Below are 10,365 nucleotides of genomic sequence, written 5' to 3' on the forward strand. Positions count from 1 at the left end.
GGGAAAGAAATCTTGTCTTAGAGGCACATGAACTCTGCACTTAGTAAAGAACCCACAGTGGTAGGATTTCTTCGAGTGTCATGGTCAGGGAAGGTTATGTGCCTGTGGACTTGTTCTGGAGAAGATCTTGATCAGCACAACAATTTCTGAGCAGTAAGCCCTGTCCTTTACTATAGGCCAGAGGTATTCTGTTCTAGGGAAGTTTTCATAAGCAGATGAGTGAAAGTGAGTGCTGTATAAACTAGTCCTCTAGACAAAATGGTAAATGTTTTTAAGTAATAAAACCATTGGCACAAATGAGATGGGCAAGTAACTCATTCATTGTTCCTGCCCTTCCATAGTTAGTTCCAGTGGGTACAGCATACCAAATAAGTTCTCCTTATCAGACCCATGCTCTTATTCACCCCCTAGCACTCCATCTAACCAGATATCCATGTTTTTCGATTATTTCATTGTTACTTTTGTTTCTTGCTTCTTTTTTGTCACATCCCTCAGTACCTCACCTGAAGCTGACAGGCTGCAGCTAAGGTTTCCTGTACACTGTTCACACTGAGTTCCAGCTCAGAAGTGTAAATGAAGTTCAAGATTTTACACATTGCATTGTAGGAGATGCCATGAATATGAACTTCTTCTTGTTCCATCTCTCTCAGTCCTCCTGCAAACATTCCTCTGTAAAAAAGACAATGGCACATGCTATGGCAGATTTGCATTAAAGCTTTTTTCAGTTTGCCTTGTTGTTTCCTCTTGTCTGGATTGCCTTGGGATTTGTTTGTTTACTCTATGAATACAAAGTCAGGTCAAGAAATTGCTAGTCAAACTGACCAAGGACTGCCTGATTTAGTGGACAGCAAGTCACATTATAGGCACGTAACAGAGGAGTTACCCATTTCCAGTGACTTTCTATGTATTATGAAATTATCAGCACAATGGGCAGTCTCACAACACTAAGGATATATTGAAAGCCACCCAGAGTGCATTTATGGAGAAGAACCTGTTACAATAGTCTTTCCTCTTTATATACCTCCAAGTACCATGGGCATTGAATTTAGTGGAGGTAAACTCAGTGTGCTTTATTTCTGTAGAGACAGAAGAGGGAGGTGAATAAAGCCACCCTTAGTATTCTGACATTCAGCTCCATCTTACAGATCTGATTTTACACGAAGGAGGAGTGTGCTAAAGCACAAGGCTTGGATGTTACAGGTTGGAGTAACATTCAGAAACACGCTTGTACTGAAGTGTACCTGAAATAGTCACAGGATGCAGCGAGGAGAATGCGATGGGCCTCAATAGGTTTCTCTTCCACTATCAGAACTACATCGAAGAGGATGCTGCTGTCTCGGAGAGATACCAAGCCACTGAGCAGGGCCTGGGAGTGCTCTGCACTACGGTACGTGTTGCTGGTGCGCTGCTGAAGGGAGGGCTCCAGTTGAGCTTTGTGTGGCTGAGTCAGCTCCTGATCCTCCGCCATCCCAGGCAGAAATGCTCAACCACCAGCTGTAGCAGAATGAAATCTATGAGACAACAGAATCAGCAAAGGTTTGTGCCTTTTGCTTCATGAATGGCCCTCTGACCTCTGCCTGTCACAGTAAATAAATCAAACCAGATCTTCAGTCAATGGAAGACAGCTCTACCCTGAATAAATGGTTCTCAGTGAAGGTACTGTAAATATACAGGTGTATATCAGCACACCACACTGGCAGAACATAATTTTTCAAACAGCTATTCTGACACTTGTGTTTTCAGTCCAAGGGTCACAGTATGTAGTGTCTAGGGATTTTTATTTTTATTTTTTTCTTAGCAAGAGTTCCACTTCCCAACCCATTACCAGAACCTAATTTCCTTTGCATTTATGCATAATATTTAACAAAGAACAAAATGGACATAATTTTTGCCAAACTCTAAGTTGTCTAGCATCCTCAGATAACTTTGGTGCAAAATAAACTGAACCTTCAGTCTTGATATTTTACCCTAACATCTGAAAGCTCTCCTCTCTCCCTGTCTTTGCTTCTTCCTTTTCCTTAGCTGAGCACATTTACAACTGCCATTCTGTAAAATACTATATGAAACTGTAGGCTTCAAAGTGAGTTTTTTCATTGTGACAACTTCAAGCTAGCAGGAACAACTGCTTTTCACTTCACTGTGATTCCCTGCAGAGAGAGAATTTCCTCCAATGTAGGCATTGTAGAGGGCTATCCCATTCCTTTTTCTGGGGCTGCCATTGACACTGCAGGAAGGTCCCCTATGGCACATGGGGAAACACCTGTAAAAATCTAGCTGGAAGTAATTGTGTTTCTTATCTGTGGTTAAGCTCTCAAAATCTCATGAGTCCTCTTCTACCATCCTGTAATTTACCTTTTCCATTGTCTTTGAAGAATGTCAGAAGTTATTGCACTTAGAACTCTTAGACTCTATCCAGTTGTCTGAGCACACTAAAAAACCCCAATGCATTAGCAAAAGGAAATAACAGCTGATGTGGCTGCCTAAGACAGTTTTGTAATAGCCTGTCCTCCAGCAGCCTGGGAAATAGCTTAACAGCAGAGGGGTACTCACAAGGGGTCATCAGCAGTCAGAGAAGCAAAAGCAGAACAAACCCAGCAAATCCAAACAATGAAGAAACAGAACCATTGTTTAATTGTGCCAGTGAATGTAGCACTGGCAATCTCTCAAAGCACTGCAAGATATTCTGTGTATGGACAGTGAGGAAGGAGCTATCTGGGTGATACCAAGAAGTATAACAGTGTTTATTGTTCTGCTTGAGGGAAGTTACTCTACACTGTCCAAACCAAAAAGAAGATAGGTGGCATTGTGTGGTAAATGGGGTGGAAAAAACAACTGGAAAAGCCAATTAATGGTTGTCTGCTTTTTTTTTTTTTTTTCCCATCAAAACCAAGACAGCTAGCTGAAAAGAGGAGCTCTGATGAGGCAGCCTTCTAGGGAGCACATTCAGGTCGATTCTACAGGGGAAACTATCTATCATCAGCTGAAGAGATGAGTAATGGATTATTCTTCATGACAGGTAAATGCTAGAAATAAGATGACTGCTTTTGAAGCAGACAAAACATTACTGTATCATTTGATTTGCTCCTGGGGAATACTAAAAGTGATGGATTGAGGCAAAGGAAATAATATAGTAAGAAAGGTATGTGAAGGAGTGAATGTTACTAGGAGCTGAGCAAAAATTTCCCATTTCACTAAAATGGAACAAATGCAGCAAAAACAAAGTAGGGTGAGATATGGTCCAAATGGGGAAGAGATTCAGATAAACTATATTGTCTCTTAATGTGGTTTGATGTGGTTAACACTCCAGAGTTAGTGGTTAATGCTAAAAAAAAAAGGTTGCATCTTTTCAGCAACTTAGGGAGCTGTATCAGAAGAAGTCTCTATGAGAATAAAATAATTGCCTTAAAAAGCAGAAGTGTAAGAAATTAACTGTTTTCTGAATTCAAAGACTTTTGTTGAGTAAGGTAAACAGCATGACTTGTGATACAATTTTGTCACATGTCATAATAGTGTAGCCATTGATGGAAGAGAGGCTAAGGAGAAATCAGTCACATACATTAAAACTACACAGGCCATTGAACTCATGTAACAAGTATTAGCAAAGAAATGTATTGTAGAAGTGGTGTCCAGTGAGAGAAAGAGATAATGCAGGGTAGAGTGGGAAGCTTGTATAATCATGCCAAGCCTTTATTTAAACTTAGCTTTAGTTAATATAACTGTAGACAGTTACTATTCAGAATACCTTTTGTATCCAAATAATCTTAAAAAGGAACAGAAAGGGGGTGAAGCTTTCAGCAAGTAAAGCCCCAGAAGGAATCCAGTCTTCAAATGTGGTCACTGGAACCAGGAAGATAAAACAATATTGTGAGAGTAAATTTAAAAGAAAATATAATATAAAATTTCAGGGATTCTAAAGCCTCTTTGAGCATTAGTATCTGCAGAGCTTTCAGTGACAAATGGGGCTGTCTTCAAGATCTTCAGGGAGTTTATCTCACTGCTAGTTCTGCTAGATACGGACTTGAATTATCTCACTACTGTTAGCTATAACCAACCCTTCTAGCAGACCTGTGGTAAGCACAGTGTGGTTAAACATAGATGGTGGGAATGCAGCTGATTTTTGGCTTGTCAACAGCTGAGCCTATAGGTATTTTCCTGTGCTCTGTTTTCTGAATTTTGGCAATCCCTAGTTCTTGTTCTCAATTTCTGCCCCTGGATCATATCTTGGCTGTCACTGGTGAGCTGGACTGTCCTCAGGATGGTCAGTCATGCATATACACCCACACAAGAGCTGCCTCATGCATTTGGAGCACAGAGCCACTATGACATGGACATCCACAGCTACCTGAGTATTTTGCCATCCAGTTATTTGCTACTAACCAATTTTGGATGTGTAGGTTGAATGCCAATGCTGCTGTAGAAAAAGGGTAGAAGACTGCTGAGCAGATACAGCGTATGTGGTCTAAACCTTGCCAGCACTCATAAGCTCTTTCTGTACATGGATATGTGAAATTTCTTAATTACCCTGTGACTACTCAGAGAACCTATATCCTGCTATGGATACCTCCCTACTCTCCTAAACTGGGCCTCAAGGTTTATAAAGCAAATATGCATGTCTATTGTCATTGGTTTAACCATTGGTAATGGACTACTTCAGAAAAATTCTCACTGCAATGAATTTAATGAACTGTTCTCAACAAATTAAATTAAAGGTGAACATTTGTGGTGTTAATCTATGATGTCTGACTGACATAGGTGGTTAAGTCCTCTTCTTTGAGCCAAAGCCACGGAAAGCCTCTTAACTCCTTAGGAGCTGGTAGAAAAGACCTTTAAGACAAAGAAGGGAAGAGGACCATTACACTGCTTGTGGGGGGTGGCCAGCAAGATTCATTTAGCTGATTACTGAGTGTGCTCAGCTTTGTAATAGCTGTTCAAGGAGCAGCTGGGGTTGGGTAGGCAGGAAGTTACTAAGCGTGGTTGTTGAAGCAGAGTTAGTGGGCTTGGGTTGTGTGCTTCTTTTGAAAGATAAGTGGGGTGTTTTGAGTTTTCTGGATTAAACACAGCATGCTTGGTAAGCTGGTAGTTTTGTGTATTTCTCTGAGTATTGTTGTAAATGCTGACTACAAATTTACTGGGGAGGGATACTGGTGTTGGCACAGCACTTTGTTTCTCAGACTGTGTGGTCTAACTGTGACCTGTGTGCTTTGTGCCTTTGTTACTGTCTAAAAATCTGGTAGCTCAAACAGTGCATGTGGTGTACAAGCTGGGTGGGGGGAATGACTGCTAAGGGGCCTAGGAATTGTTGCACCTTATAAGTGTATGCCAGTCTTAAAAATAACAAGGAATTTTACTGAATAACCTCTGTATGATTTAAGCTGAAAAGAATTTAACCTTATCTCCTTAAACTTGTATTTTGCTTATTCTTTCTTGCCCTTTATAAAAAAAATCCCACACCTAAATGTAGTACAAACAGTACAGGTCTGAGTGGAAATAGTCTGCAAGCTGCAGAACACCTATTTACTGTTTTTCCTTCTTGACCACTCAGGAACTTTTAGGGCTAGAGACACCATTTTCACAGGCTGGCATATTTGTCCCTGTAAATGAAGGAGCTGTAGGCAGGCCCTGGCTAGCTAATGTATTTGCACAGTCCTTTGAACCAGGCAGCTAAGTTCCCTCTGTCCTGAGCCTCTCTACTGTCAGCTTTTTGCTTGTAGGATATTTGTGAGGCATCTCTGATCTCATATTCTTTTATTGAGAAACTGTGACTGAGCCAAGTTCCTAGAAATCTGAGTACTATATTTAATTTTTTTCTCTACTCTTGTGCAAATTTCTCAGTGGTGATCAGCTGTTAACAGTGGGATTCAGTAGCTGACTATTGCAGGACTAACTCTAAGGTGGAAGAGATGAGGAATTCTTTCTGTTCACTCTGCTCCTTTAACAGTAGCAAAGATAAAAACTATTGTCTCTTGTGCTGTGGGATGCTGTCAACAAGGGAAGGAAAGTCCATGTTCCAACCACTTAGAAGCTGCAGAGAAAATCAGACTAGAGATTTTCTTAGCTGGCTGCAGAAGGTATTTTAGACAGCAGTTATGTTGGTTAGCATTTGGCTTTAAGAGGACATGGGTTAATGAGATTGCTTTTTGGGTGCCAGTATGTCAAGAGGGGCATGAGGTCAGTAACCATATGTGCACTTCTATAGGCAGTGCTGAGTAGAAAGACATGTACTTTTGGTCACTTCAAACCAAGGGGTTAAAAAAGCAGAACAAGAGTCCTGCTTCCCTAAGAATCTATTTGTGTTGTATTGGGAGCACTTCCAAGCAGCTGGGTCAGGGAGTATGTTCTGGATGTATCCTGCTGCCATTTTAGATATACTCAGCCTTTATTTTCTGGTGAGATGCAGTGCACTGATCCTGTGTTTTAAACAGTGTAGGTAATTTACAGTGCTGAACTCTGCTATTGGTGTTGCATGGTATGATACCCACCTAGACACAACCCTGCTACGACCACCATCCATGTCATACAGAGATGCTTCCTAGTGTGTGGGGTTTGGGTTTTTTTTGATACAGTTGTGCTGACAGCCTTAATTCTCCACTGTAGAAAAATGGCTGGATACAGGAAGGATTATCCAAGTTAGTTTCTATGGAAACTCAGACATTTTTGTATTGAAGATTTTGTGGCAGTCATCTCTACAAAGAGGTTTTTTTATCCAGAGAGTGATATTTTCTTGTACGTCAGCCGTGCCCAAAATAAACTAGAGCTTGCTGCTGGTGTCAGGTATCCAAATCTGTTTAGCTTACTGCCATATGGACAGGTGGTTCAAGCTTAGTGGGGGACACATGCTTTCTTAGAACTGTGGAATAATTTAGGCTGCAAAGAAACTTGGGTGGTCTCTAGTCCAACCTAATGCTCAAAGAAGGGAAAACTTCAAAGCCAGGTCAGGATGCTGAGAGCCTTGTCTAGTGAAATGCGGAGTCTCCATCCTTGTCAATAATCATAAAATGAGTGCTTAGCCATTACATTAATTTTATTCTTTATCCTGTCTGTATTTTTTTTCCTGCAATTTGTGACACTTGTCAATCTTGGCACTATGCAGCACAAAGAAGAGTTTTCTATATTTTCCTGTACCTATTACATAGCTTAAAAAATGGCAGCTGGCTCTCCCCTTGGCCTTCCTCTCTGTGCTGAACCCAGTCTTTTAGCCTTGCAGGTACTGAATCCCCTTGCACCTGCTCCTGCCCTGCACAGTGGTCCTCCACTGAGCACACAGGTTTTTCTTTCAGTATGGAGCTCAAAGCTGGGCATGGCATTGAGGCTTTATGGGCTACTGAGTGCTGAACAGAGTGGGAAATTATAATTTCCCATGACCTACTGGCTGTGCTTCTGTGAACACAGCCCAGAATCAAGCTGGCTGCCATCAGAAGAATCAGTTGCCTTGCTGCTCATCAGGACCCCCAGGCCCTTCTCTTGCAAAGCTGACTTCTAGCTGGTCTTGTTTCCAACCTGCCCTGATATAGGGAGCCTCTCTGACCCAGGTGCATGACTTCAGTTTTGCTATTAAATTTTTTTGTTCCTCTTGGTCCATTCTTAAAGCTTGCTGATGTCCCTCAGTTTCAGCTCTGTCATCTTTCTTGCAGGGCATATTCTGCACAGCTTTTTCTAATACAGACCAACCAGTGTGGTGTGCTGATTGTGATCCAAATAGATTAAGCCCTTAAAAGTCTTAGTGCATTGGAGGAATTTTAAAATCTGTGTCCTAAGGCTTCCCACACCTTCCTATCTTCCCCAAGGGAGTAATAGGAATTAGGATCTAAGCCAGGGTTCAGCTGAAGGCCTGACAAGAAGACAAGATACAAGACTAGAGCAAAATGCTAGTTACACTGACTCTCAGGGGTTGCAAATGCAGACAGGCAGAACCTGGCTGTGTGCCAGAACTTCAGCAGGGCAGAGGGCACACAAACAAAACAGATCAACTAGTCAGGGAGTATGAGAATGGGGAGACAGCTGGGTGCCTGCCAAAATAGTTCAGAAAACAGATGTGATGCTACAAACAATGTAAATTGAAAAGCAAAAACTATTGTTCCTTCTAATTGGAGTGCAAATACTGGAGTTAATTCACCAACTATATGATTATTGGTAATGGGCACTTGTAAGACTGTTTGCTACATAGATGACGAATGAGTACACCATGATGTCTAGACAAGACCTAAGCCAGTTTCATGCTTTGTCAAGAAGCAGGGAATAGGGGTGAAGGAAAGCCAGCAGCTTTGCTCAGCAGTGCTTTTTTTCAGAATTATCCCTCTGTGTATTCACAATTATGAAAAAAACAAAACAAATATTCCTGAAATACCACTTCACTTTAGGAACCTTCTACAAACATGGGAAACAACCCAAACAACCCCTTTTGGTCGAGGTCCCCACAAAAAGAAATGAAGACACCTGGTAGTGCAGAATATCTCAACATGGGTTTTGAAAAACTAATGATGAGAGGCTTTTTCTAGGTCTGTACACACCATCTTCCTTTAAGTCACTAATGACAATTTGCAAGCACACCACGCTGGGCTGAATTTCTCAGCCATTTTCAGGTTCTAGCATTACTAGTATATTTCAAGGGTGGGAGGAAACCAAAAGGCGTGATTTGGGAAACACGTCTTGGCATTCATTCTTTTCAGCAAAAATCTGTTGTGTCTGTTTTTCTTCCCCCCCAGCCTAATTATTGCAGGTATTTCTAAGACCTATTGAGAAGAAAACGTTTCATATTTAATATGCATATGGCAAAACTCCCATTAAATGTATCTATATTTAAATATGTAGATATTTAAAAATCTGTTTCCTCCATTAGCATAACCTAAAGAGTATGAGCTTTCTAACTGGAATATTTTACCTTATCCATAATGTATCACAGAATCTTAGGGGTTGGAAGGGAACTCAAAAGATCATCTAGTCCAACCCCCCTGCCAGGCAGGGTCACCTAGAGGCCATCACACAGGAACTTGTCCAGGTGGGTTTTGAATGTCTCCAGTGAAGGAGACTCCATAACCTCTCTGGGCAGCCTGTCCCAGTGCTCTGTCACTCTCACAGTAAAGACATTTTTTCTGATATTTACATGAACCTCCTGTGTTCCAGTTTGTACCCATTGCCCCTTGTCCTATCACTGGATGTCACTGAAAAAAGCCTGGCTCCATCGTCCTGACACTCGCCCTTAACATATTTGTAAACATTGATGAGGTAATGCCTCAGTCTCCTCCAAGCTAGAGTCCCAGCTCCCTCAGCTTTTCTTCATAAGGGAGATGTTCCACTGCCTTTATCATCTTTGTGGCTCTGTGCTGGACTCTTTCAAGCAGTTCCCTGTCCTTCTTGAACTGAGGGGCCCAGAACTGGACGTAATATTCCAGATGTGGCCTCACCAAGACCTTCTTGGCCACAAGGGCACATTGCTGGCTCATGGTCATCCTCCTGTCCACCAGGACCCCCAGGTCCCTTTCTCCTGCCCCCAACCTGTACTGGTACATAGAGTTGTTCTTCCCGAGATGCAAGACTCTACACTTGCCCTTGTTGAATTTCATCAGGTTTCTCCCTGCCCAACTCTCCAGCCTATCTAGGTCTTGCTGAATGGCAGGACAACCTTCTGGTGTGTCAGCCACTCCTCCCAGCTTTGTGTCATCAGCAAACTTGCCAAGGTCACACTGTTCCCTCATCCAGGTCGTTGATGAAAATACTGAATAGTACCAATCCTAGTACTGACCCCTGAGGGACTCCACTGGTCACCAACCTTCATCTAGGTTTTGTCCCACTGACCATAACTCTCCGACTTCTTCCTTTCAACCAGTTCATGATCCATCTCATTACCTGATCATCAAGACCACACTTCCTCAATTTATCTATGAGGATGCTGTGGGAGACAGTGTCAAATGCTTTACTGAAATCAAGATAAACCACATCTACCACTCTACCATCATCCATCCACCTAATTCCTTCCTTGTAGAAAGCTATAAGGTTGGTCAAACATGACTTTCCCTTGATAAAACCAAGATATTTAATACACATTAATTTTGTTCCTGCAGGATGTGTGGGGTTCCCTCCTGCCCTGTCACTTATACGTTCCCCACCAGGAACACAGAATGCGCAGATTTTCTGCAGGACAACACTGCTTGGAGTTGCATACTATTAAAAGAGACAGTTTGACTCTAGACCAGCTCTGTGAGGAAGAGGTGAAAACCAGGTTGGGCATGTTTCTGGTTTTGCTTTCCCTTCCCCTGCTCAAAATGCCTTTGCAGATCCTGAGACCCAACGTTCCTCCCGGCCCGGCTCATCCTCCCTCCCCTGCAGGGATGTGGGGCTTGGCCTCCGCCTCGCCAGGGCATCCTCGGG

General features: G+C 42.2%; 1 protein-coding gene across 1 annotated transcript in view; it reads right to left on the reverse strand.

The window, feature by feature from the left end:
- KLHL22 (kelch-like family member 22) overlaps positions 1 to 1,518 on the reverse strand; it is a 6,764-nt gene extending 5,246 nt beyond the window's left edge. Inside the window, exons 1-2 of the mRNA XM_010004791.1 lie at positions 1,242 to 1,518; positions 504 to 669 (exon numbers count right to left, since the gene is read on the reverse strand). Coding sequence (XP_010003093.1) covers positions 504 to 669; positions 1,242 to 1,468 — 393 coding nt within the window. The 5' untranslated portion in view covers positions 1,469 to 1,518. The remainder of the gene's footprint in view (positions 1 to 503; positions 670 to 1,241) is intronic.
- Positions 1,519 to 10,365: the final 8,847 nt, after the last annotated feature.

Source organism: Chaetura pelagica, unplaced genomic scaffold (genome assembly GCF_000747805.2).
Source record: "Chaetura pelagica isolate M959 unplaced genomic scaffold, ChaPel_1.0 scaffold249, whole genome shotgun sequence".
In the NCBI taxonomy this organism is placed as follows: Eukaryota; Metazoa; Chordata; class Aves; order Apodiformes; family Apodidae; genus Chaetura; species Chaetura pelagica.